A 27,027-nucleotide genomic window follows, 5' to 3' on the forward strand; every position below is an offset into this window, starting at 1 on the left:
CCTACTTCTCTGAATTTCAGTGAAGGTGGGATTCAGATGTAGCACAAGTGCTCCAGAACTCCAAACAGAACCTGGAGGAGAGAAGACCAATCAATAGTGGGCCCAAGTCAGGACAGACTTGCTTTTGTTACTGAAAGCAACTCCCTGAAATCTCAGTGACTTAAAACCATGTCTGTGTATAACTGAGAGACCCTCCCAGGAGGCTGTCCTCTGTGTGATGATTCAATTATTCAATTCAGTATCAACATGCATTTCACATTTGCCAGTGAGGGGAGGTGTTGTATATTAGCAATTAGGTGCCTCTTCCAAGAAACAACACATAATCACTTTCATGGCCAAGTAATCATGCATCCACCCGTCCCCAACTCCAAGGAGCTGGGAACCTCGACTGTATTGGGAAGGAAAGGAGAACTGGAGGTTGGTAAACACTTGCAATGCCTGACACATACTCTAGACCCAGCAAGTGGTAAACGTCTCCTTCCTTCACATCCACCCCTTGTTCCTTTCCCTTGGATTACTGGGCATTTAGCAAAGACTTATGGGGTAGGGTTGAGAACTGAAGACCAAATAATTTTGTAGCCCATTTTAGTCCACAAAATGGTGACCTTTTTGAAAAAGAGGAGTAGCAAGGGAAAATCAATTAATTTTGGGTTCTTTTCCCTTAAGCTATCGATACTAATAACTCTGGGAAAGGATAATGGGTTAAAGGCAGCTATGGCCCAATTTAAATATCTAAGACAGAACGACTCACCTTAAATTGCCCAGGACCATCATGCTTTGGTATGAAAAGACTTCTGGAAATGTGCCCTTCTGCCTCCATTCCGTCCCTTGTTACCAGACATGATTCAAATTCCCTCTAAGCCCTGTGATTTTTCCAGAAAGCAGCTTTCCCAGCAGCAGAGAAGAGAAGAAAAAAGAAACTTTCCCTTATTATTCTTCCAATAATGAATTCCTGCTCTGAGCAGGCTGCGTGCATGTGTTTTCAGTCAAGTGCTGATGGCAGCCTTGCTGGGGGACATTTCCAAGAGGCTGTGGACATAATGGCTGCGGTCTCCTATTGACAAGAGCTGCTCTCAGTTTTCCTTCCAGTTTAGCCCTCCTGAGCCCTGAAATCCGAGATGAGAAATGATTCACGAGATCTCGCTGGTGAACCAATATGGCTGCCACACCTCTCTGCTCTTTTGAACTAAGTAAAAATGTGTGCTTTTGAAGCTTCCCTTAGAGAGACTTGTTGACATGGATCTTAGTAACTTTAAAAGGTCCTACCTTTCTTAGACTAAACCAGTTTTTTGTAGATGCCAAGATCTCCTTTCTTCAGGACTGAAATGTAGTTTTGACTTGCTCTGACATCAGAAGAACAAAAGGAGAAAATGGGTCACACCATTTCCTGCCTAAAACCTAATCTCAAGAACACAAGATGCTTCCAAGTAAGCCGGAGTGGTAGTTCATGTTTGCGAAGGGAACCAACCTACTTCTTTTCCCCAAAGCAAATGTATTCAGATAATAATTCAATTTCAGCTTACTTACAAGAACTTGAGCAAACGATTATAGTTAAGCTCTTTCCATTGAGAAGAAACTCAGTTACTCATGTAAAAGGGAACAGATGTTGTTAAGGGTACAAGGGATTTGGAATTGGAAAACCTTGAGGAGCAAAGGCAACGCTTGGGCTTCATTACCTTAGAGTCTCTGCTTCTCTCTGCATACATGCCCAAGGCAACTCTCTCCCAGCAGACATGCCCTGCATACTACAGTTCTGCTGATTCAGAACTTCAGCTGGCATATGCTCGTCCTGATCTCTTGAGCTCCTCTCTGTCCACCTCAGCCTTTCAACTCCAAGTCTGTTGGCATTTTTCCTTGGTATTTAGTAGTTGGAATTCCTAGGGGAAAATATGATTGACGTGGACTCATCTTATTGTTTTTTCTCAGATAACATCGTTGGTCACTAGCCAGCCAGTCTCCTGTGGGCTGAAGGAGGAGCTGAGAGCATGGCTGCATAGCAGTAGCAGAGATGGCCAAGGCAACTCCATTAGAGAGACCATGGAGAGTGGGACAGGAATGGTGAACCATAGTCCACTGTTGGTACCCTTAACCAGACTGCTGTGCAGATTCTCATTCTCTCTCTTTCTTCTATCTCCCCTTCTTATCACCATAGACACCCCCCGCATCACAGCCTGGTCCCCCACAATAGCTCATCCCCCACCCCTGACTTCTAGCTTCCCAGGTGGTTCTGTTGGTAAAGAATGCACCTGCCAAAGCAGGAGACATAAGAGATGTGAATTCGATCCCTGGGTCGGGAAGATCCTCTGGAGGAGGAGATGGCTACCCACTCCTGTATTCTTGCCTGGAGAATCCCATGGTCAGAGGAGCCTGGCGGGCTACAGTCCACAGGGTCACAAAGAGCTGGACATGACTGAAGCAACGTAGCATGCGTGCACATACACCTGACTTCTGTATTCTGCTTCTTCTGTGAAAGTACCCAGCCGCAGAGGTGTATGACTGGGATGGAAGGAAGAGATCTTAACATGTATGTGAGAATAGAAGGAAAATTGGAGGAGGTGTGATACGGAAGGAGGAATGGAAACAAAATCCTTTCTTAGTTAAAGAAAATCTCATTCCCACCAGAAGCACACTTTCACCAGAAGCACCACTTTCCTCTTTCTCCCAGTCTTTACAGCAATTTCCCTCTCCCCAAAACCAGACATCTGCAGAAGCCAAAAAAAAAAAAAAAATGTCCACTAAAGAAGGCTGACCAAACAGAGAGGGAAGGTATTCTGGCTCAACTAGTCCTCCAGACCTTCTGACCCCTGATGATGAACCGTAGAATACTTGGGTGAACCATAGCATTCCAAGTCCCCACCCCAGATCCTTGCCTTTCCCCGGCCCCACCTAGGCTTCAGGGAGCCCTGATCTCAGATCCTTGAATAGTGAATGCCAAACAATTTACTTTCAAACTAAGGGTTAGAACACAAATGAAGGACTCTGTTCAAATAAGGTCTTTGCCAATTGTGTCCTCCCAAGATGCACAAAGCTCTGCATTGGCAGTTTTCACAAATCTTCCTGATGCTTGTGGAGGACTGGGCATGTGTAGTGTTGCCCTATTTCAGCTGAGTCAGAGAAACTGTGCTTGGCTAAATTCCATGCATCAAGAGGGACTAGGGAGAAAATTGACTTGTGATACTGAGCTTCACCTTTTATTCGTTATAGACTATTCCCTTTGTCCCTCATCAGATGATAAAAACCCAACCCAAACCATCTACATTCAACTTTCAGTATTTCCATATTCCTTTCAGTGGACATGAAGCTAGAAATGAATTCCAGGGAAATCTAGACAACCCTGTATTTTCCTGCTCTCTCCTGAGCTCTGAGTATGTTACTGTTGATTAAAACACAGGTCACCCCTTGTCCTATGACTGACACTATTATCTACTGACTAAAATTTGAACTCTGGTGTTGGAGAAGACTCTTGAGAGTCCCCTAGTCTGCAAGGAGGTCAAACCAATCAATCCTAAAGGAAATCAGTCCTGAATATTCATTGAGGGGACTGATGCTGAAACTGAAGCTCCAGTTCTTTGACCACTGATGTGAAGAGCTGACTCATTAGAAAAGATCCTGATGTTGAGAAAGATTGAAGGCAGGAGAAGGGGTTGACAGAGGATGAGATGATTGGATGGCATCACCGACTCAATGGACATGAGTTTGAGCAAGCTCCAGGAGTCGGTGATGGACAAGGAAGCCTGGGGTGCTGCAGTCCATGGGGTCAGACACCACTGAGCGACTGAACAACAACAAAATTGCAGTTTCCCTAGGAATCTAAGATGGCAGAGGAGGTGGTGGTAATGGTGTTTCTAAACCTGTTGCTATGAGATTCCAGAGCCAGTTTCACTGGATCACTTCCAGATCTCTGCTTATTCCATTTGAAATCTGGGTTTGAAGTCTCTTGCTATTGGTTGTCCCCTGGGATCTGAGGGCCCAACTGGGGTTTGTCTGATGTCTCTCCCTCCCATCATCCCCCCTCCACAGTCATTACTACTCTAACAGCTTGAAAGTTGATGCAAAGATGGAGCAGAAGCCAGTTTGGCTTTCTCCCAGTTCTCCAGGCCCCTCTGGGGTTAATCAGCAAACAACCACCCATCTTTGTGTTAAAAATATAAGCTTCTCTAACTAGAACACCTGGAGGAGACCCATAGGAAAGCTTAAGATGAAACCAGTTCTGCAGTAATTATTCTGACCATCACTCTGTTTAAGCTTAATTCAGACTCTGCAGACAAAAACAGTTTGCTAAACCCAAGCAATGGCCTGGATGGACCTGTAATAGCTGGATGGACCTATAACTCTTAATGTGCCTTAACCCACCTTGAGTTTTGCTAATACCCCACATCTCAGCTCCCAAGTCTCCTCATGCTGTGTACTTCAGGCAGCATCTCCCCATTTCAAGTTTAGCAAAATGCCCTGAGTGCATCTCGCTGGTAGTGGCCTCTTCCCAGCCCTTTCCCCACCCTCCCAGACCATCTGATGGTGGTGTTTGCACCCTGCAGAAGTAACAGAACTTCTTGGGCTTCTGACCACTCCTTTTAATAACTGATCCAAATGCCCTTAGGTGTTAGGTGATTACCTGTGCTGAGCAAAGGGGCCAGGGGCTGGGGAGGCAGAACAGATGGGCGGGGGGTGCATGGAAAACAATTCCTTGCTGTCTTCGTCTGCTAAGGCTGCCATAACAGAATACCACAGAAGAGCTTAAACAGCAGAAAGTTATTTTCTCCCAGCTCTGGAAGCTAGAAGTCCAAGCTCGAGGTACCAGGTGCTTTGGTTTCTCCCGGGGCCTTTCTCCTTGGCTTGCAGATGGATGCCTTCATGCTGAGTTCTCATGTGGCCTTTCTTTACGTGCACTCCTAGTGTCTCTTCCTCCTCTTGTAAGGACACCTTGGATTAGGGTCTCCTCTTATGACCTCATTTAACCTTAATTACCTCCTTTTAAAGGAGATAATGTTGCCAGAACTTCTGATTTTTCAAGGGAAGCCAGAATTCTGGATCTTCAGATGACATTTTTCTTTAAATAAATCTTTACATTATGGAAAGTAATTCAAAAATTATAAAATACTGTGGGTCAAATAAACACATTTACAGTCTAATTGAACCCTGGAGGCTGGCAGATTTCCATTCTCAGAATACTAGAAAGACATCTATAATGTCATCACATGAGGATGTAGGTGTTTAAGAGCTCAGGGTCAAGAGTACTGTTGGGTTCATATTAGAGCCCACCACTTACTAGCTTTGTAATCTTGGGCAAATTATGCATGTAACTCAGAGGTTTTATGAGAATGAAATCAGTTAATACATGTAGATGCCTAGAAGAATGCCTGCTTCCTAATAAGAAACTAATAACGGAGCCAGTATTATTAGGTAGTATCAATAAACCTCTTGGTTTCCTCATCTGTAAAATGCAGACCATGTTTGCCTTACCCGTGCCCCAAAGGAAATAAATGTAAATGAAAGGATTTACAAAAGTGTGAACATTACTAAGAAACACACCATGCATAATTTTTGTTACAGTACCTATAAGTGAGACTCAGCCTTGCGCCACACAGGCATGGGAATCCCTAGGAGGAGGAGGAGGAGGACAGTGGTGACTGGATCTGGTCTTCCTTTTCTTTCAAGGGTCACTTGGCCATATTGCTGTTCTTAGAATTTGGTGAGTTTTTCTTATTTTATGACATTTTAAAACATTCAGCAACATAGAGGAAACAGTCTATGAACACCCAAGTATACTTATCTAGATTTAATCTTTGTTAACATTCATCTTCGTGAGCATTCCTGGCAGGATGTAGGAATGGAATGTGACAAAGATGCAGTAAGGAAATGGGGTTGGGGGGAGGAGTTGGGCTTAATGGTGCTGAATGGGAGAGACTGGGAGTTTTAACTCCCTCAGAGACTCTTCATATTTTGCAAGAAAGTAAAACCCAATCAGATGCAGATGATCCCTTTTGTTAGATAGGGTCCAGAGAAGTGGTTTTTGTGAGGGATTGCTTATTAGAGATGATACATTAGTACCATCTTAATGATAGTGGTATTATAATCCAGGACACAGAAACTTTTTCATTACTTATAAGGTTTTTATTTATTGTTGTTTTTAAGGGTCTGGTTTTTTTGTTGTTATTTTTAAGGTTTTATACATGAACATATTCATGTATTGCTTGTGTAATTGAAAACTTAAAATGTCTAAAGAGGCTTTTAGCGTACAAATGTCTGTCATAAAGGATTTAGGTGATGAAACTGTGGCGGATGTGTGAGAAGCCCAGTAAAATCATGGCGATATAAGAAATGTTGGTCACTAAAAATGAAAGGCTTGAGGAGCAGAAACATTCAAAGAAAGTATATGCCAATTATAAAGGGCTCTTCTGTTGAAGCACGTAAAAGGGTCTCTAAGACACATTGCCCCATTTCTCAACATGAGCTCTTAACTGCATGTAAATGCAAAAGCTTCTACCCTGGAAAGGATGCCTTCCAACACGAAAGCAACTAAACCTTGCTTTAAAATTCTATTATTCAGACCCTCATTCATTTAAGCTGACATTCCTCCTCAATTGAGGCAAATCATCAAAGCTTTATTGTATTGAGAACCTTGAATTCAGCAACAAAGAGCGTGGGGTTTGGAGGGAAATGTGGAGGGGGGAGAGGCTGAGAGCTCTGAGACCCAAAGAACCAGGGAGGGGAGGTAAGGGAGGGGAGGGCTGGAGTCCTGAGAGGCAGAGGGGAGAGCAAAGGAAGTAGAAGAGCTGAGAGGGACTACTGGAGGCAGCTCTTTGCTGCAAAGCTGCCCCTTGTTAATCAACATAGCAGAAAGCAAAACCAGCCTGCCACTCTGTCCTCCCACATACTTTTCCAGAGTCAGGATAAGAAGGAAGAGAGGGAATAGGGAAAGCATTTCCCTTTCTTCCTTCATTCAGGGGTCTCTGGAGTCTCCTGTCCCTGGTGGCCTGAGCCGCAGCACAAGGCCTGGCAGGAAGTCGCCCCTGAGCCTGGACCCCAGAGCTCCCCCTCCCTCCTTTCATCAGTTCCATCTGGCCCGGTGGCACCTCCACCCCAGGCTGCCAGCAGGCTCTCTCTTCCTTTCTGGCGTGATTTACTGCAGGATGTACAAAGTGGGATGTAGAATATATTGGGTGCATTGTTGAGGCATCAGTCAAGAAAGGATATTTGAAATGTGAGGACATCACCCACAGACTTTTATTGAGCATCTACGATGTCTAATGAGAATAAAGTAAGATTTGTAAGGCAGACTTGAAAGCCTAAAGGGAAAACTGGATTTTTCAATTAAGTAAAATACCGATTTTGAAAAGCAAATTACAGTAGTCCCTCCTTTTCCATGGTTTCACATTCTATGCTTTCAGTTACCCACCATCAACCATGGCCCAGAAATACTAACTGGAAAATCTCCGAAATAAACAGTTCCTAAGTTTTAAATTGCATGCCCTTCTGCGTGATGCAATCTTGCACTGTTGAGCTCCATCCGGCCCTAGACATGAATCATCTCTTTGTCCAGCGTATCTATACTGTATGCTCTACCCACCCATTAGTCTCTTAGTAAAGATGCTTACTCCTTGGAAGGAAAGTTATGACCAACCTAGACAGCATATTAAAAAACAGAGACATTACTTTGCCAATAAAGGTCCCATCTAGTCAAGGCTATGGTTTTTCCAGTGGTCATATATGGATGTGAGAGATGGACTGTGAAGAAAGCTGAGCACCAAAGAATTGATGCTTTTGAACTGTGGAGCTGGAGAAGACTCTTGAGAGTCCCTTGGACTGCAAGGAGATCCAACCAGTCCATCCTAAAGGAGATCAGTCCTGGGTGTTCACTGGAGGGATTGATGCTGAAGCTGAAACTCCAATACTTTGGCCACCTCATGCAAAGAGTTGACTCATTGGAAAAGACTCTGATGCTGGGAGGGATTGGGGACAGGAGGAGAAAGGGACAACAGAGGATGGGATGGCTAGATGGCATCACCAACTCGATGGAGGTGAGTTTGGGTAAACTCTGGGAGTTGGTGATGGACAGGGAGGCCTGGTGTGCTGCAATTCATGGGGTCACAAAAAGTCAGACACGACTGAGCGACTGAACTGAACTGAACTGAACCTTCTGGGTTATCAGATTGACTGTATCACAGTGCTTGTGTTCAAGTGACCCTTATTTTACTTAATAATGGCCCCAAAGTGCAAGAGCAGTGATACTGGCACTTTGGTTGTGCCAGAGAGAAGCAGTGAAGTGCTTCCTTCAAGTGAAAAGGTGAAATTTCTTGACTTGAAAAGGTATATGATATACTGGGTTCAGTACTTTCCCCGGTTCAGGCACTGGGGGTCTTAAATTTACATTCTCTGCAGATTAGCAGGGGCTACTGTAGTCCCACATGGTCTTTTTCCTGCGACCAAAAGAGTCGTCAAGGACACAACAAACTTATGTGGACACCGTGGAGCAGACAGATCCTGGTGCCCAGCGACCTGCCAAGAGTAACTCAGAGAAAGCTATAGGACTTTAGTTTCTAGACTGCCACCTTCCAACTCTGTGACCTCAGTGAATGCATGTGACCTCCCTGAGTCACAATTTCCCAATGTGTAAAATGGTTACAGAGACAATCTGTCTCATTTTCAGCCTGAGGGACCCATGAGGGTTAGCAAGTAGGCAAACAGGTGATTTTCCAGCCTACCGTGTGATCTGAACCAGGGTTACTACACTGACCCATCCTCCGGCTTTAAGATAAATCAGGTCATGTTATTCTTCTGCTCAAAACTCCAAAGTGGCTCCCTTTTCACTGAGACTGGAAGCAAAGTCTCTCCCCTGTCCTTAAAGCCCCACGTGCCCAGAAGTACCTGGTGTCCTATCTCAAAGCTCCCCCCCGCCCCCGGCTTACCTGCTGCAGCCACCCAGGTCTGCAAGCCCTTTCTCCAGTTACCAGGAACCCTTCCCCTTGGGGTCCCTGCAACTCCGAACCCTTTGTCTGAATGCTCTTTCCCCAGACAGTCTGTAGCTGATGCCCACACCTCTTTCCCCAGATTCTGGCATGACTCTCTGACTGCTTGGTTTTTGCCAAAATGTCATCTTCTCCATGAGACCTACCCAGTTTAAGCTGCAGCCCACTGTCCCTACCCCCATCCTGTTCTACCTGTGCTTTCCCTAAGCACTCATCACCATGCAACAGGACAAATAACTCACTATGTTAACCATTCATTGTGTGTCTTCCCCGCTATAATTTAAGCCCTGATGGGCAGGCATCTTTGATTGTGTCCTAAGCACCTTGAGCAGTGTCAGGCACATTAAGGACCCTCAATAAATAGGTTGGATCTTTCACAGAGGTCCAGGGTATAAAGCAGACCAAGAAGGGCTACTCCAGTTGAAGGGAATATGAGCTCAAAATCTCCTCCACCATCTCTGCAGGCTCTCTGTGGAATATTTCTTGCTCTAATGAGGAGGTTTGAAAACTTCTGACATTCCCTCCTATGTAAAACCCATGTGTAAGATACAAAGTGCCATGTCAAGTCCAAAGGCCTGGCACAAACAGGTTGGTACAAACAGATGCCAGGTTGGTAGAGTTATAAAGGAATTGGACGGGTAGCAGGGCAGGGACAAGGATCCCAGGAATGGGTCTTTGCTGCCTTCACCACTCAGCCAAGCCTTACTTATCTATTTTTCCTTTTTTTCACACAACATAACTATGATGATTTTAGACTGGAAAATACATTTTTCTGGGCGTTTGTTGAATAGCTACTGTGTGCTGGGCAGTGTCTACGCTCAACTCACTACATAAGTGATCTCACAAAACTATCAGCCGTCTGACCACTGGCACTATGGTACCATATACCAGTCCTGGCACCTATTAGGTGCTCAATAAATGCTCACTTATTTCCCTAACAACTCTCTGGGGCGGTACTATTAACCCATTTTTCAAGTGAGGGACCAAAGTTCAGGTTTAGATCATACAATTAGTGAGGGACAAAGCAAGGGTTTCTTTTTTATTTTATTTTATTGTTGGTGTATAATTGCTTTACAATGTTGTTAGTTTCTGCTTTCTACAACAAAGTAGATCAGCTACATACATGCATCTATCCGTTCCCTCTTGGACCTCCCTCCCACCCATCTAGGTCCTCACAGAGCACTGAGCTGAGCTTCCGTGCTTTAGAGCAGGTGCCCACTAGCCATCTATTTGGCACGTGCTATCCCAGTGTTCACGGCAGCACCATTTACAATAGCCAGGATTGGAAACAACCTAAATATCCATTGACAGAGGCAGGGGTAAAGAAGATGTGGCGTGTATTTCCAATGGAATATTACTCAGCCGCACAAAGGAACAGAATGCGTCATTTGTAGAGACACGGATGGGCCTAGAGACTGCCATACAGAGTGAAGTCAGAGAGAGCAAAGTAAACATCACATATTAACACATATGTGTGGAATCTAGAGCAAGGGTTTCAGTTCTACTTAGACAAGCTCCAGCCACAGTGGTTCTGAGGGAGAATTCAAGTTAGATCAGCCCTCCAGGCTCCCCTCAAGCAGATCAGTCTCCTGGCCACACCAGGAGATGAGGGAATGGGTATTTCCTTCTTCTTGGCTTTCTCTTCTCCACCTGGCTCCTGTCTTCCCTTTGTATATTAACTCACCTGGAGGAGGCTCCTGCCACCTTTTGATTAATTGGCCTGCCTGTCTCACCCTCTGTGGCTTGGTAACCCCAGTGTTAGCAGTGGTTCATCTTGAATCATAAATCAAGTTTTGAACGACATTGTGTTTGTGCTTAAAATCTTCCTAGAATTCAAATTCTTTCTGAGGGTCCTTTGCTTATGAGTAGAATGATGGATTTCACATCTCTCCCTTTAAGAAAAATCTGGATGGTATCTGCTGGCTTCCCTTTGCCCCCTTCAAAAACACAGCCCTAGTTAGTGCATATGATACAGCTAGTATTCCCCCAAGGACCTCACATTCCATTTCCGCTCTGGCCACACTAAGGAAAAGCTCCAATCATGTCATCTTTTTGCATAAACAGAAATCATTTGTAACTCACATGTTCACTGTGCTTTCCATAACCCACCCTTAGCTGGATTTTTCTTTCTTCACTATTGCTGAAAGCCATGCCTGCTATTAGTAAAAGGCTGGAGTAGTTCTTCAGTTGTGTGGGACTCTCCTGTGTACTAGGGGACTTTGTCCTTCCTGCCTCATCCATGAAATGCCAGGTGCATCCCCCAGTAACTGTAAGAAGCAGAAGAGCCTGTAGGCAACGTTCCAAGTGTCCCCGGCTGAAGCCAGCAGTGATGGGATCTCTGAAGATGGTGCACCAGATGCAGATACTAAGTTGTGCCACTGGCAAGGGCATCAGTCTATCTCCAGGGACACCCCCTTTCTCCCAGTGTAAGTTGCTTCCCCTCTTGATCTTGATGAACACTTGTTTTAATCTCTGACTTCTCCTATGTAAAAACATAGCCAGTGGGAAGAAGAGGAGAAAGTACTGAAATTTTCCCTGGGCCCGTATCATTTTAAGAAGGATTTTGTTCTCTGAAATGATTTTGTACTCTTTCAAATTCATGATTGAGAGAGTTTACTAGATGTAAGTTACCAAGTCCAATCAGCAGTCTGGGATAAAATCAGAGTCTGGGATAAAAGAGAGAAACCAATGGATTCACCAGGTCCAAAACATTGGACGGCACCCATTGCAGCTTCCCTACTTGCGCCCCACATCAGGCCTGACTTGCTGTGAACCCCTGAGCTCCACTCCTCTCCTACCCTACAAAGCATGGCGAGTTCTAGTTTCCAAAATACCAACATTCTCTGCAAATGGCCAGAGTCGGAATCTTCTAGTAGGGCAGGGATTCAGTAACTCCCTGGACCCAGGAAGAGTGCGACTGTGTATCAAAAACCATCCAGAGAGGCTGTCAGATGGATCAGGGTGTTTGTTCATCTTGCTCTTGTTTCTCTTGGGCATGACTTGCCATACATGCCAGTGCCCCAGCTCACAGACCGTCTATCCCAGCCCTGCATCCCATCCTCCCGTCTTGCCAAGGCAGTGCTCTGTGGTGCTCTCAGCACATCCTGTTTGTTCAGTCCCCCGTGTCTCCCACCGTAGCAACAGGGAGAAAGGATTCTTCAGAGTGCCTTTGCTTTGGGCTTTGAAATCAGATCCTGGCACACCTGATTACACTCAATAGCTGGAAATGGTAAGGATGTCCGATGGGCAGACGGCTCTTGTTCTAAGCTGTGCACATCAGGAAGGCAGGGGCTGGGTCTCCTCCTGGAGTCTGCACTGGAGGGGGCAGGATGCACTAGCAGGAAAAGCAAACAGTGTAACTGAAGGGAAATTCACTTGAAAAAGAACTCAGAACATAACCATCAAGCAGGGTATAAACCGTCCCCAAGGACAAAAAGTGGAGCTTAGACTCATTCCTCTCGCCTCCTGCATCCTTCCCTGGGAAACATTCAGTCCCAGTAACCATCTGCCCAAGGGCCAGGAGGGTCAAACCTCCTCCTTGTCCTTTTTTCTGTACAAATGTTGCCACTGAGACCTTGGCAAGGGGAATAAAAACATAGCGACTTACATGCCACACAGTGGGAAGCTCAGCAGGCATTGGAACATGAAAGGGCAGCTCTTGTGCTTCCAAGAGCTCCTCAGCCTGCATGCACTGCAAGCTTTCCAACACTGAAGCTACCCCAATACTTGAAAAGTCATTAGGAAAATTTCGCACATACAGAAAGGCTTAAGGAGCAACACTGACCCACACCCAGCTTAAGAAATGAAATATTTCACATGCAGTTAGAGCCCTGCCTGAACCATTCTCCTCCCTGCCTCCACCGTGCTAACTGCTCAGCTATGCAGGGCATTTCTTTACACCTTATACATCCCAGTGATGTGTGCAGCCCTCTTAGGGATATTGCTTAACCTTTTTGAGCCTCAGTGTCTTCATCTGTGTAAAGGGGCTATTGAGAGGATTAAAGGGAATGCCTTATGATAAATATCTGGCTGCTGTTCTTAGGAAAAGGAAAAAGTCAGCAGAAAGAACTGGGTCAAATGCAAGGCTCTTCCTAGCCTGGCTCTGACCTGCCTGGACAGCCTCCCTTCCTCTCTGCAGCCCTCCCCAGCCTTCTAAATGCCAGGTTCCCAGAATCCCAGAGGGGCCACCTGTTTTCCTGGCTTTTGGACCAACACAGATGCTGTGCTTACCTGCCTGAAATGCTCGTCCCCTACTGCAGTCCTGTTCGACTGTGGGTTCATATGTCACCATGCTGGGAGGCCTTTCCTATCACCCCAGGCAGCGACTCTGGAGCTCTCACGGCCCTCTGCTTCTGTCTGAGCACTGTGCTCATGACATTCCCAGGGTGCCCACCCCTACTCTCTCACTGAGCTGCAAAGGCAGGAAGGCCAGGGCCTGGGGCTCCTCCGGCTGCTCCAGCTAGTATCCTGACCCGCTGTCTGCTGGTGCAGGTCAGGCCCATGCTGAGTGAGCGACTGAGTGACTGTTCAGTCATCAGACTTACAACTTTCTGCCCCAGTTAGCAGGGAGAACTCCCTGTGCCCCCGGTTCTCCTCATAGGCGTTTTTCTCCTCTTACGTCCCAAATCTCCTCTGTCCTAAAAGCACAAAACTGAAAGGTCTCTTCGTATTTCTCAGAGTTGGAGCAAATGTAATAGGAGCATGAACTTTCTACTTCCTAACTTCAGCAAACAACAGTTTCAAAGAGTCCTAGACGGGCTTTGTGTGCTTTAGGCAGGCCTTAAATATGTTTTTCTAGCTGTATGCCACTTTTGTTCTTTTTCTTCTTTGCAGCCTGTAGAAATTCTTAAAGACAAAGAAATATACAAGCCCATTCATCTTGTTTGGAAAGGCCATTTTACCGCCACAGAACCCAAATATTGTGAAACAACAGTCTGGCTATGAAGGTGTTCTCACCTGCACCCATTGTTTTCTGCCAGAACGTTTGCTTGCCTCTATGCAGACTCAGCTTTAGTCACGGCATTTTACAGGATGTGTCTCCGAAGTGGGATCAAGAGCAAGGCTGACGGTAATCTGCACCCTAAGCCAACTGGGTGCCTTGGCACTGAAAATGGGCACACAGGTCTGCCCAGGAAGGCACTATGAAGTGAAAATGAGAGCAGTGCCTGGGGTGTGTGCCTGGAACACAAAGGTCAGCTTTGAGTTTTCTTTCTCTTTTTTTCCCCCACATTTTAAATTTTTATCAAGGTGAAATTCACATAGTATAACCATTTTAAAGTGAACAATTAAGTGGCAATTAGTACCTTCACAATTTTGTGTACAACCACCACCTCTGTCTGGTTCCCAAAGATTTTCATCACCCTGAAAGGAAACCCCATACCCATTAGGTAGTGCTCCCCAATCAGCCTTCCTCCAGCTCCCAAAAAACACCAATCTGTGTTCTGTCTCTCTGGATATACCTCTTCTAGATATTTCATATAAACTGAATCATATAGAGTGTGACTTTTTGTGTCTGGCTCCTTTAACTAGCATGTTTTTGAGGTTCATCCTTATTATAGCATGAATCAATACTTCATTCCTTTTTATGGCCGTGTAATATTCCATCGACATTCAGAAAATGAAGATCATGGCATCCGGTCCCATCACTTCATGGGAAATAGATGGGGAAACAGTGGAAGCAGTGTCAGACTTTATCTTGGGGGGCTCCAAAATCACTGCAGATGGTGATTGCAGCCATGAAATTAAAAGACGCTTACTCCTTAGAAGGAAAGTTATGACCAATCTAGACAGCATATTCAAAAGCAGAGATATTACTTTGCCAACAAAGGTCCATCTAGTCAAGGCTATGGTTTTTCTGGTGGTCATGTATGGATGTGAGAGTTGGACTGTGAAGAAAGCTGAGCACCGAAGAATTGATACTTTTGAACTGAGGTGTTGGAGAAGACTCTTGAGAGTCCCTTGGACTGCAAGGAGATCAGTCCTGGGTGTTCATTGGAAGGCCTGATGCTGAAGCTGAAACTCCAGTATTTTGGCCACCTCATGTGAAGAGTTGACTCATTGGAAAAGACTCTGATGCTGGGAGGATTGGGGGCAGGAGGAGAAGGGGACGACAGAGGATGGGATGGCTGGATGGCATCACTGACTCAATGGACATGAGTTTGGGTGAATTCCGGGAGTTGGTGATGGACAGGGAGGCCTGGCATGCTGTGATTCAGGGGGTCTCAAAGAGTCGGACACGACTGAGTGACTGAACTGAACCGAACTGAATATTCCATTGTATGGATGTACCACTTTTTGTTTATCCATTCATCCACTGATGGACATTTGGACTGTTTCTACCTTTTGGCTGTTGTGAATAGTGCTACTATGAGTTTGTGTGTATATGTATTTAAGCAAATACCTGTTTTCAATTCTATGAGGTTAGTAGAATTGCTGGATCATATAGTAATTCTATGTTTAACTTTTGGAGGAACTGCCATTGTTTTCCACAGTGACTGAACTGTGTTACATTCCCACCAGCACAGGTCAGATTTTATCCTTCTGGGAGTCACATTCTAAAGTGACACGAGGCCCTCCCAGGTCTAAAGGGCCATTTTCCATGTACACAGAACTCACACTCTGTATGTGAAGATACAGATTCTGCACACACATGTGGACAGGGAAAGGGGAGAAAGTGGAACCCTTGGTAGACAAGCTGAAGGATGGTTCAGAGACTAATGAACTTCTTACCCATCTGTCTTGCCGTGTTATTCTCAGCTAAACAAGGAACACACTGAAGAATTTCACTGTCTACTCTGTCTTCTTTCACTTCTTTCCAGTTAGTTTTCACTCCTACTTATCCTCACGATTGTAGGGTCGCAGTGACTTTTCCACCCTTGGCCATTTTCCAGTAAACATGTGGGACTGTTAGCTTGTGATCCAGTGTTTAGAGCTCCTACATTTGTGAATGCTGAATGCTCCACACGCCACTCAGCAACATCTGCGAGCCAGAAATAGGAACAACACCTTTAAAGAGAGAGATGTGAGAGCAGAATTATTAATAGTAACCTGCTGAGAAGAAAGGTAAGGCAGAGTCCCCTGCTGAATCTGATTCTTCAGAGGGAAAGGGCACAAAACTGCTTTCTTTCTCAAAACCACCTAGAAGGAACCAAGGCCTGCCTTAAATCTACATATCAGTATTATTTGATTGGAAGAGTTAAAAATACTGCAGTATTCTAATCTTCTTTTTCTCACAGTCTGGCAGCTGAGGTCTCAGCCATCTGGGGGGAAGGCCTTCCTGAGAGGGCTGAACCCCTGGGACGATACTCTATTAGACAGAGGCCTTCATGGCTGAATAAGGGTCTGAAAGAGGAAATGGAGAAGAGGAGCCAGGGAGGAGGGCCTGAGGAGGCCTCTGAGAAAAGAGAAGAGTGGGTCCCCTGGGTGTTCTCCATAAGTGTGGGGCCTCGGGAGGGTGGCAAGGAGAAAAGGGGAAGGGCCTGAGCGCAGCGAGAATTAGTGCTTCCAGGGATTTGGAGGGAAGGAGACTCACCACACCATTAGGAAGTAGGTTTTCTAAGCTCACTCATAAGCCTCAGAGGCAAAATGAGGTTGGAAACCCCAGTGTATCTGGCTAAGAACAGGAGGCCCCAGGATGCAGCTCTGAATTGAAATTGAACCCTGCCTCTGGGTATGGTTGAGCTGGGGTGGTCCTCAGTTTTTCACAGAGCAGGAGGGACTCACTATGGTCCTCACTATCTGCCAGTAAAGAAAGAAGGAACAGCCAGGTTATCTTTCAAAGATGAGCCACACTCCCTTTTAGGGGGTCAAATGGTAACCTGGTGATGTCAGCCTAGAAAGAAGAGAGCCTCCTCCCCAGCCACAAGTGAGAGCTCTTAGCTTTTTAGTCATAATCCAATGAGACAGTTTGCAGAGTTAGTGGGTGTGGTGGGCTTAATGGTGCCCCCGAAAAGGTATGTCCACACCCTAATCCCTGGAACCTGTGAATGTGACCTTCTCTGGAAGATGGGTCTTTGCAGATGTGATTAAGTTAGGGATCTTGAGATGAGATCATCCTGGATTACCCTGGTGGGCTAAATCCAGGGACAATTGTCCCTGTAACAGAAGGCCAGACTGGAGTGATGCCGCCACAGGCCAAGGAGCATCTGGAGCCATGTGAAGCTGGCAGAGCCAAGGACATATCCTCCCCTGGGGAAAAACCTGACCCTGCCAACACCTTGACTTTGGACGTCTGGCCTCCAGAACTGTGGAAGTATAAAGTTCTGTTGTTTAAGCCATAAGGCTTGTTATCACTTGCTGCAGCTAATACAGGGGAGCTGCACAGAGAGAATTAGCGACTGCAGAGTGGAAGGGTCTGGAAAACCAAGTTCAGTCCTGGATCTGCTGCTGCTGACTGAGGTGAACTTTATGCTTCAGGTTCATTTCCTCTTCTGTTCCTCACATGCCTGGCCCTCGCAGCTGGGCATGGGGCTCACATCTCACTTGAAGAAGTTACTCAAAATCTAAGGAGGTCAGGTGAGATACTCCCTACCTGTTTGAAACAGTGGTAACAGGAATAACCACACTCCTAGAATGTTGAATACGTACTAGATACGTACATTATCTTGTGTAATCCTCAAAATAATCCCACAAGATTAGCATTCACATCCCTATCTTCTAGGCGAGGAGACTGAGGTTCTGAGAGGTCCTAGAGCCTGTTCAAGGTCACTCACCGAGTGAGCCCATGTCTACCTATGCTCGACCCACAGCGTTACAAAAGGTTCAAGCTCCACAAAGACAGTGGGTCCAGATTCCCGCAACATCCCGCAGCACTCAGCTGGATGATGGCAGGCGGTTTGTTTATCTTCTGAATGTTAGCAGCACTGGCACTACAGCTGGGTGATGGATGACAGAGTGTTTGCTGAGAGAACCTGTTTGGACTCTGCTAACAGTAGCATGGTGCGTGCAGTCATGCCCAACTCTTCACGACCCCGTGGACTGTAGCCCGCCAGGCCCCTCTGTCCATAGGATGCTCTAGACAAGAGTACTGGAGTGGGTTGCCATGTCCTCCTCCAAGGGATTTTCCTGAACCAGTGATCGAACTTGCATCTCTTATGTCTCCCGCATTGGCAGGTGGGTTCTTTACCACTAGCACCACCTGGGAAGCCCTGCTAACAGTAGAGGGTTAGCAAAATATCCACATTGTGGACAAATATAGTCACAACTGAGACCCATCTTGGTCCTCTTGGCCCCAAGGCTTTCTTCTCTCAGACCTTGCTGGAGAAAGAGATGAAACCCCTAGCCAAGTGGCTTCTGCCAAGTGAGAGACTGGATGGACAGTCACACACACACACAGAGAACATATCCACATCACTCCCTCCCCAGCCAAGACGAAGAAGAGAGGGAACCAACTGAGAGACAGGCTCTAGATAAGCCCTGTCCTGAGCAGCCCGGCACATCTGGGGCCCCCTCTTGTCTGGCTGGAGTCCCTATGCCTTTCCCAGAGTCCCCGTCGGAGGTTTAGGGGATCTATACCGATCCCCTGCTGGCTGTGGCTGAGGCAGGGCCGTGGCTAACAGGGCAGCTGCTTCCCTGTCCTTCCAGCGCTTTGGGTTGAAGAGAGAGCTGGAGCCCAGAGATGACCCAAGGACCTGCCAGATTTCCTCCCAGGCAGACCTCTGTGCGAGATAAAGTCAGGCGAGGCTGAGCCGCAGGACAGCAGCATAATAAATCCCCCCCGGCCTCCTCCCAGGTCATTGTTCTATTGCTGGAGTTGTTTTGAGTACGATCAAAAGGAAGGAAGAGCTCCGTGCTATCAGGCTGGGGAAGAAGGATGCTCTCCTGACCGCTGCCATTGCCCTTGGCCACACTCACGTTAAATATGAGGAAACCGAAGGGCCGTGTGCAGCCTAACCTCGCCCTCACGGTAAGGCGCACGGCCCTCAGCGAGGCAGCACCCCCATCAGAACCCACTGACGGCCGCCGTGGTCGTCCAGCCCTCGTCCTCTCGCCCCGGCCAGCCCAGCCCTGGGAGGCCGAGCCCAGGGTCAGCGGCGTTGGGGAGGTGGGGGAGCCGGAAGTGGGCCCTGGAGTGGCTGCATTAGCTGTTGTTTACCCCTGGGGCTGAGAACTGAAGCTGTAAGGCCACAACCCTTGGAAATAATAGGCCAGAAAAGGAACTTCCCGAGCTTGGCTGGCCTAGTGCCTACGGCTCAGACAGTGAATTGCTCAAGTTCTCAGGAAACATAGTCAGCTCCAGGATTTGTGGCCTTCCCTCTGCTCTGCCTGTGTTCATGGGGTGGTGAGCGCCTTCAGGCCCCACGACTGGATTCCTGGGGGGAACTGGAGCAGAAAGCATCACCTTCCTTCAGCCCCGGACTGAGGAGACAGGAAGGGCGGGGCCAAGGGTTCCTCCTCATGGACCCGCGGGGCTCATGGCCCCTCAGACGTTCTGCTCTGCCCAGTGCCAGGGTCTGATTCCCCAGGTGCCTGGCTGCAGTGGGCTCGGTCACCTTTGTCTGGGCTGGCGGCCATATCTGCGCCATCAAAGGAGCCTCAACGGGAGAGGATGTCAATGTGTTTCCTCAACCAGAAAGGTGGTTTGAGTTCAGCCAGAGCAGCCCAAGCAAACAAGCAGAAGCCTGTCAATGGAAAGCTGGGGGCTGCCGGGAGATCACACGACAACAAAACAAGAACCATTATCAGTCCTGGCCCGGCCCGAAGGAGGGACAGCCTTTGAAGCCACAGACAGGCTGAACAGAACTTTCCACCTGAGAGACGCTGGAGATGGGAGGTCAGGCTGCCTGCAACCCCCGCAAAACCTGATCAAAGCCTCCTGCCGAAGGGAGGAGGCCCACAGCTGCAGCCCCGCAACCCCCCCCCCCCCCACCCCCCGCACGGGGCCGCCCAGGGCTTTCTGAAGACAACTGGGCCGCCTTCGCAGGGGCCTGTGGGAAAACCCAGCACAGATGCGCTGTGCAGCCAAACCTCTGAGCACTGTGGGCCAGGGGAAAGTAAACCCCTCAGCGGTCCTGAAAAGAAGAGGAAGGGAAGCAAAGCACACAGAAAATGCAAAGACCACCCACCTGATGAGCGCCCACCTTTCGGAAACAAATAGCTGCCAGCTTCCCAGGCGCACTTCTAAAAGAACAAACAGGCTAAACACACCGCCTCAAAGCCCCGTGCACCGAGGGAATTGTGGGAAGCCCGGCCTCTTGTAAACAGTGGAAGCTTAATTTAAAGTGCATCGGCCTCCGTGGTGCCTGTTCGAGGGTTTCCTTGCATCCGCTCTCCTCCCTGGCAACTGAGAAACAGCAAGAAGCCTCATCAGGGCGGGACAAGACCCTATGTGAATGCCTTTAGTGTACTTCTCTCAGGCTGGATAGGGACATTCTGCCAGGGAGTGTTGTGGGGGCATCTTCTAGGTGGATCTGGGATGAGGGTAGCCCTGTCGGTCCTGTCTGGATTGGTCCCTCTGGGACACCCTCAGCCCACTCTGCCTGGCCTCATGGTTCTTCCCTTTGGAGAACCAGCACTTCACGGAACCCATAGTTTGATCTTTTCCGAAGCTGGGTGCAGCAAAGCAAAACCATCTCCAGTGTGTTCTCCTTCTTGAAAGACTGAGAAGGATTTTTTCTTTTCCTTTTTGGGGATGGGTTTGAAGTGTGTGTGGTGGGGGTTGCGATGGAGGAGGACAGTCATATGGAGGCCTTGTAGGTTTTGGGGGGAAAGAGGGAGTGTGTGGAGGAAGTAGTTGCCCAGCAGTGCTGGGGGAAACTGAGATGAGAAAGTTCCAGAACCTCTGGTTTAACTAGCTGGCATTCTTTCCACAGTGGATGAATGAGGACTAGACAGAGGGCCTCAGGGAGAAGAAACAGAACGGAGGACAGCGGCATCTCATCTCCTGACTTATCCAGAGGCCAGATCCTAAAGAGGGGAGACAGTTGGGAGTTACTGATCGCCCACCCACTACCCACTGGGAGATCTATACCTTTTTATTACTTTGCCCTTGAGATGACTGGGATTACCTCCATTTTACAAGCAGCAAAACCGAGATCCCAAAAGGTAACTGAGGCTCTGCTAGGACATACATGAAACTGCAGAGCCAGAACTCAGCCTCAGATAGCCTGGCTCCAAAGTTCATAACCTTCCCCGCTATTTCCAGCCCTGCCCTGCCTCTCAGGATTAGGCATGTGTTTGTCGATGCTACCAACTGAACACACGCAGGCCTCTTTCACCCTGATCAAGCAGCATCCCTACAGGGTCTGGGTTATGGAAAGAAATTCTCCAAGGCACCAATAAAATCCTGCTCTGGGGTGCAAGAAGGCCTTTTCGGAAATAATTCCTAATAAAGTTGAACTGACCTCCCCAAAGCAAAAACAGAAGGGAACTAGATCAGTCAAAAGCAGAGTAGGTAGATAGTAAAGCCTCACTGGGTCAGCTTTCTTCCAGGAAGCCAAAGCCCTCACAGGCCCTCATTATGTCCTCATCCCCACGGCCCTGTCTGGAGGTGGTGGACACGTGTGGACAGTGGTCCTCATGTTAGGCGTGGACAGTCTTGAGTACTAAAACCATCAGTTCTCCCTAAAGTAAATGGAGTGCAGAGCCAAACCGGGAGCACAGCCTCATTCCCCAAAGCTGTATGAGATGCTACCTCTAGTTGTGTCTCCTGACTCAGCCATTAAAGCTAGGTCATTCTTTGAGAGGTTTGGAGGGTCCAGGGATAAGGGGGGCACAGCTGAGGAAGGAGGCCTCACTTTGACCCAAACATAATGTAAGTCCCCCTTTGTTCTCCCATAGGCCCATTCTTTAACTTAGGCTTGTGCTCTTTAACTTAGGCTTGTGTCCATCATTGGTGCTCACAGTCATGGGGCACAGAGGCCTGGGATGGGCCACTCACCAGACAATAAACACCTCTGAAGATGAAGATGGGAAAATGGCATGTGGGCTGACACTCATCCAGGAAGGCCTGCTGGACACAGGGGCTATTGAGGCTCAGACAGCTGGAGAAGGGAAAGGGGATCTAATGGCAAGAGAGTCATCCCCCTTTGCTGGTTCATATCCAGTCATGTCATTTCTTGGCTTTAATAACACAGTCCATCCTAAAGGAAGTCAGCCCTGAATATTCACTGGAAGAACTGATGCTGAAGCTGAAACTCCAGTACTTTGGCCACCTGATGCGAAGAACTGACTCGTTGGAAAAGACCGTGATGCTGGGAAAGACTGAAGGCAGGAGGAGAAAGGGACGACAGGGGATTAGATGGTTGGATGGCATCACCGACTCGATGGACATGAATTTGAGCAAGCTCCAGGAGTTGGTGATGGACAGGGAAGCCTGGTGTGCTGCAGTCCATGGGGTTGTAAAGAGTCGGACACGACTGTGCGACTGGACTGACCTCACATTCCATTTCCGCTCTGGCCACACTAAGGAAAAGCTCCAATCATGTCATCTTTTTGCATAAACAGAAATCATTTGTAACTCACATGTTCACTGTGCTTTCCATAACCCACTCTTAGCTGGATTTTTCTTTCTTCACTATTGCTGAAAGCCATGCCTGCTACTAGTAAAAGGCTGGAGTAGTTCTTCAGTTGTGTGGGACTCTCCTGTGTACTAGGGGACTTTGTCCTTCCTGCCTCATCCATGAAATGCCAGGTGCATCCCCCAGTAACTGTAAGAAGCAGAAGAGCCTGTAGGCAACGTTCCAAGTGTCCCCGGCTGAAGCCAGCAGTGATGGGATCTCTGAAGATGGTGCACCAGATGCAGATACTAAGTTGTGCCACTGGCAAGGGCATCAGTCTATCTCAGGGACACCCCCTTTCTCCCAGTGTAAGTTGCTTCCCTCCTTGGGGCCCCTGTCATTGTGTGACTCCTTCTAGGACCCCAATTCTTATGTCTTGCTCCTCTCCTAATTTCTGTACAGGGTTTCCCCCAAAATTTGTGAGCTGCAGACCTGTGGGGGCCATGGAGTTTCAGCAAGGGGTTCCTCCCTCTGTACCCTACACCAAATAGGGGCTACAGCCTGAATCAACAGTATGAAAAATTCAGGTTAATTTGAAAGGGTCATCAAATTTCTAGCAGTTCTTTACATTGTGTGTTTTCTTGGTTACTGAAGTTCAATAACTGTTAGGAGAAGAGGCCTGCCTGCATTGTGATGTTGTTCAGTAGCTAAGTGTAATCCGACTCTACAACCCCATGAACTGCAGCACTCCAGGTTTCCCTATCTTTCACTGTTTCCCAAAGTTTGCTCAAACTCATGTCCACTGAGTTGGTGATGTTATCCAACCATCTTGTCCTCTGTCTCCCCCTTTTCCTCCTGCCTTCAATCTTTCCCAGCATTAAGATCTTTTCCGATGAGTCGGCTCTTCGCATCAGGTGGCCAAAGTATTGGAGCTTCAGCATCTGTCCTTCCAATGAATATTCAGGGTTGTGACAGCGGTTTTCAAACTGGGATCCAAGGAAACCCTCAGAGAGGCCCTGAAGGGAGAAGGTTCAGGATAAAACCAGAAGAGATGGGGACCCCCATCTGCCCCCTGCACACGCACACACATGCACACACACACACAACTAATTCATCCCCTTCCTTTGCAACCAAAGCAACTCTGCTTTTATTACTCTTGCACACTGGGCTTTCTGATAAGATTTTATTTGAAGAAAGGACTCTGCTGGGTAGGAGGGTGGGATGGTGTCTACAAGCAACAACTGAGGACAAAGTACAGGCACTGTCGCCATCTCCTTGCCAGTGTGCAGCGGAGCACAGTGGGACATCTGTCACAGCCCCAGTGTGTAAACCATGAATAAACTGTGATGTCTGACTGACGCAATGGCAAGCACCTGCTCCATCCAGACCCACGACGTGAGCAAGTTGGGTTAGTTTCCCAGATGCCTGAAGTCCGTCAGGCTCCTGGAAATAAAAAGTGACCTTGGACATTAGCAGGTCCTACAGTCAATGCAGACCCATGCCGACGTGTATACATATGCGGTGCAACTTCTCCTGCTGTGCAGGCGCGGGGGGCACCGGGTGGGCAGGGAAATCCAGCCCTCCCAGTGCACCAAAGTTCCCAGAGCAAGGGTGGTCGCTTGGGGCCCATTTTCATCTCCTTTAGTTTCTACCCAAATCAGTCTTTGCCCATGTGGCTGGTACTTTCTACCCAGGCCCTCAGAGGACACGGTTTGCCCTCAGGCAGCCTGGGCCTAGAATAATGAGAGGCGGCAAAGCAGGACCCTGAGCTGGTAGTTAGGTGGTCATTTATGAGTTGGTCCTGCCTCATCCTGGACAGGGTCATCTTTCACTCCCCCACCTGGACACGCCCAGAGAATCTCTTTCTTGTGGTCAAGGACCACTGCTAGGTTTCCAGCCACATCAGGACCAAGCAAGGTAAAACAGCCAGCACAGGTTGGGGCATAAGACCTAAAATGTGATTGAAATTCACCCAGGGTTCATCATGCTGCATTTGTAATAAACTAGCTTTGTGGATTTTGCACCCTCTGACAATAATATTTGTGGAAATTCCTCAGCTGAGTCTCCATCCTCCCAGTTTGGTTTCAGACAGGGCAGCAAATAAATTCTCTAACCCTGCTTATTAGCACATGAAACTCAGGCAGGAAATCGGGAGGGCCGCCTTTGTCCCTGCTTTGTCCCTACGTGTGGCTCTACCGTCACACGTGCTTTTAAAAAGCCTCCTTCCCAGCAACTCAGGCTCAGGGCAAACGCGACAAAACAGATGGCAAACCTCTCTGTTACATGAATGTCCCATTAGAGGCATAGGGGAAACAGTGGCCTGCAGACCCAGGCCTGTCAAGTGTATGACTGAGCCTGCTGGAATGTGGCTCTGTGTGTGTGTGTGTGTGTGTGTGTGTGTGTGTGTGTACACATGGGAACCTAAACACACTTGGCTCTGAGTTCTACGTGCCGGGGGGTATGCTGAGTGAGCAAAAAGCTTCACGTGTGTCTGAGAGGGTGACAGGGAGCCCCCAGACGCTTAGCTGCTCAGATTTCTAGATGAGGAGAAGCAAGGGGAAGTTTTTAGAATGGGAGGGCAGCTGTGTGTGAACACACATCTCCATTTGTGTGTGTCGGGGGAAACTGAGGGGAAATTCTGCGTTCGGGGGTGCGAGCCCTCGTGGCGGGTGTGCGTGCATTCAAGCGTGCCAAGGGGAAGCTGAAAAGTTTTGCGAGTTTTGAAAATTCTCAGAAAAAATCTGGCAACTGCCCATACCACAGGTTGGTACACATTCAATGCTTGTGAAGCTCATTTCCTGTACTAGTTACCAGCCCTTGTTTATACAGGACACAAAATATGATTTAGAGCAAAAGCTCTAGGTGTCAGAGGTGAGTCAAGGGACAGTGTATTTCCAGAGGATGGGGAAGGGAGGGCAGTCTCTGCCAATGCCTTTTGAAGCAGTGAAATCAACTTTCAGTTTTAAAATCCATGGTTCCCAACTTTATAGGCTTGAAAGGGAGAGATGATTGAACTCAACTCTTAAAATTAATGCCATCCTGCATCATTGCTCTGAAGCCATTTTAGCACCCAATCTGCTCAGCCAATAGCAGCACGGTGTTCTTGTGTGTTTATGCGTTTTTAAGCTCGGCTGTCTGGCTTCACTCTGAGCCTCAGTTTGGGAGCCCAGCTCCGGAACTTGTTTATGAGCTTTTTCACTCGGCTTTATTCTGACTCAGCTTTGTTTGTTGGCACAGAGGGTAGCGCCTAACTTCAGCACTCTGTTCTTTGCATGGGGACCCCAGATCACAGAGGATCCTCGGGCTGGCATCCACAGCCAAGTTGAGGCGTTTGCACCACCATCACCTTGTGGTGTGCACGTGGGCAGGCATTTCTGAACGCCTCAACGTGGGGAGACACTGCACTCTATAAACTCCTTGGCGTGTGACTTTCTCAGAGTCTGTCTTGCCAGAGTGTTCCTCCATGTGGCACCCAGCTTGTAACAAACTTTCAGTGGCCGCTAATTAACCATGGTGCACTCCATTCCGTTCAAGGATCACCAGAGACAACGGAGCCAATATCGCCCACTCATCAGCCCGGCTCAGGACCTTGCTAGATCAGGTGTCCCGAACACCTGCGTGGTTTCCTGATATATCCATGTGACAGTCATGAGCCTCTGTTCTTTCTCTAGAGTAGAGGGAAGCAGGAACAAAAGTCTCCCAGCTGTTGGGCTCCAGGGAGCAAAGAGCCCGACCCTATCAGGAGACCAAGTCTAGGCAAAGCACAACTTTGAGGATTACACCCACAACTCTTGGTGCTGGTGGAAGTGAAGAGTACCAACCAGGGAACATGCTAGGAGGCTCACCAAAAGGTGGAAGCCAGAGGACCATACCTTATCCTTTATCAAGCCAAGATCTAAGTCCTGCTTAAGGCTCTTCCTGAGCACAGAGTCCCTGTGATGGTGGGACCCAAAGATGCTGATGGCGGCATTTCCCAGGCTTTACTCTGGTTCAACTTGGGACTTACTTCAGTTGTTCATGATGATAGGAATTTGCTTTATACTTCATCCTGGCCATTTGGAGCCCCTCCGTCATCCTCAGGCAATTCACAATCTCTAGTAAGCTGGGCGTAGACTTCCCAGGTGGCTCTAGTAGTAAAGAACCTGCCTGTCAATGAAGAAGACACAAGAGACTCCAGTTTGATTCCTGGGTTGGGAAGATTCTCTGGAGGAGGGCATGGCAGCCCATTCCAGTATTTTTGCCTGGAGAGTCCCATGGAGAGAGGAGCTTTGCGGGCTATAGTCTGTAGGGTCGCAAAGAGTTGGACACAACTGAAGCAAGTTAGTACTCACTTAGCATGCAGTGAACTGGGACACTTCTGAACAACAGCAGGACTCTAAAGATTGTGACCCATGACTCCTTAGTGAATTCTACAATCCTCTGAGGCACTACCTAAAGTTCAAGGAGGAGCCTGCCAAGGAAGAGGGACCTGGGGACAGCAGTGGGGATGCAGATGTGGCGTACACATCATTATTCTTCACAGGAATTCTCAGATCCTGTCTGCTGGAGGTCTTTACAGAGAGTTGACCTTCTGTGCAAGTTAATGTGGCAGTCTGTTGAGCTGCGATTCTGTTCAAGGCTCAGTA

The 27,027-nt window shown here is 47.8% G+C and overlaps 1 protein-coding gene and 2 long non-coding RNA genes across 8 annotated transcripts in view; 1 reads left to right on the forward strand and 2 right to left on the reverse strand.

Annotated features, from left to right (window-relative positions):
• RAD51B (RAD51 paralog B) overlaps positions 1 to 2,607 on the forward strand; it is a 615,635-nt gene extending 613,028 nt beyond the window's left edge. Inside the window, exon 11 of the mRNA XM_069596889.1 lies at positions 1,927 to 2,607. Coding sequence (XP_069452990.1) covers positions 1,927 to 1,946 — 20 coding nt within the window. The 3' untranslated portion in view covers positions 1,947 to 2,607. The remainder of the gene's footprint in view (positions 1 to 1,926) is intronic.
• Positions 2,608 to 9,992: 7,385 nt separating this feature from the next.
• On the reverse strand, positions 9,993 to 20,123 carry LOC138443844 (uncharacterized). Of its 2 annotated transcripts, XR_011258329.1 has the most exons (4): positions 20,030 to 20,109; positions 15,696 to 15,971; positions 13,923 to 14,144; positions 9,998 to 12,300 (listed from the first exon to the last, which is right to left on the reverse strand). It is a non-coding gene; the product is annotated as an uncharacterized lncRNA (long non-coding RNA). The 2 variants fall into 2 exon arrangements; XR_011258330.1 differs by lacking the exon at positions 13,923 to 14,144 and having other exon boundaries at positions 9,993 to 12,300; positions 20,030 to 20,123.
• A 3,424-nt stretch (positions 20,124 to 23,547) lies between these two features.
• LOC138443842 (uncharacterized) overlaps positions 23,548 to 27,027 on the reverse strand; it is a 63,502-nt gene continuing 60,022 nt past the window's right edge. For all 5 annotated transcript variants that reach the window (XR_011258323.1, XR_011258324.1, XR_011258326.1 and 2 more), the window contains 2 exons: positions 26,409 to 26,548; positions 23,548 to 23,845 (listed from right to left, as the gene is read on the reverse strand). This is a non-coding gene — a long non-coding RNA (uncharacterized lncRNA). The remainder of the gene's footprint in view (positions 23,846 to 26,408; positions 26,549 to 27,027) is intronic.

This window comes from Ovis canadensis, chromosome 7 (assembly GCF_042477335.2).
Source record: "Ovis canadensis isolate MfBH-ARS-UI-01 breed Bighorn chromosome 7, ARS-UI_OviCan_v2, whole genome shotgun sequence".
Classification (NCBI taxonomy): domain Eukaryota; kingdom Metazoa; phylum Chordata; class Mammalia; order Artiodactyla; family Bovidae; genus Ovis; species Ovis canadensis.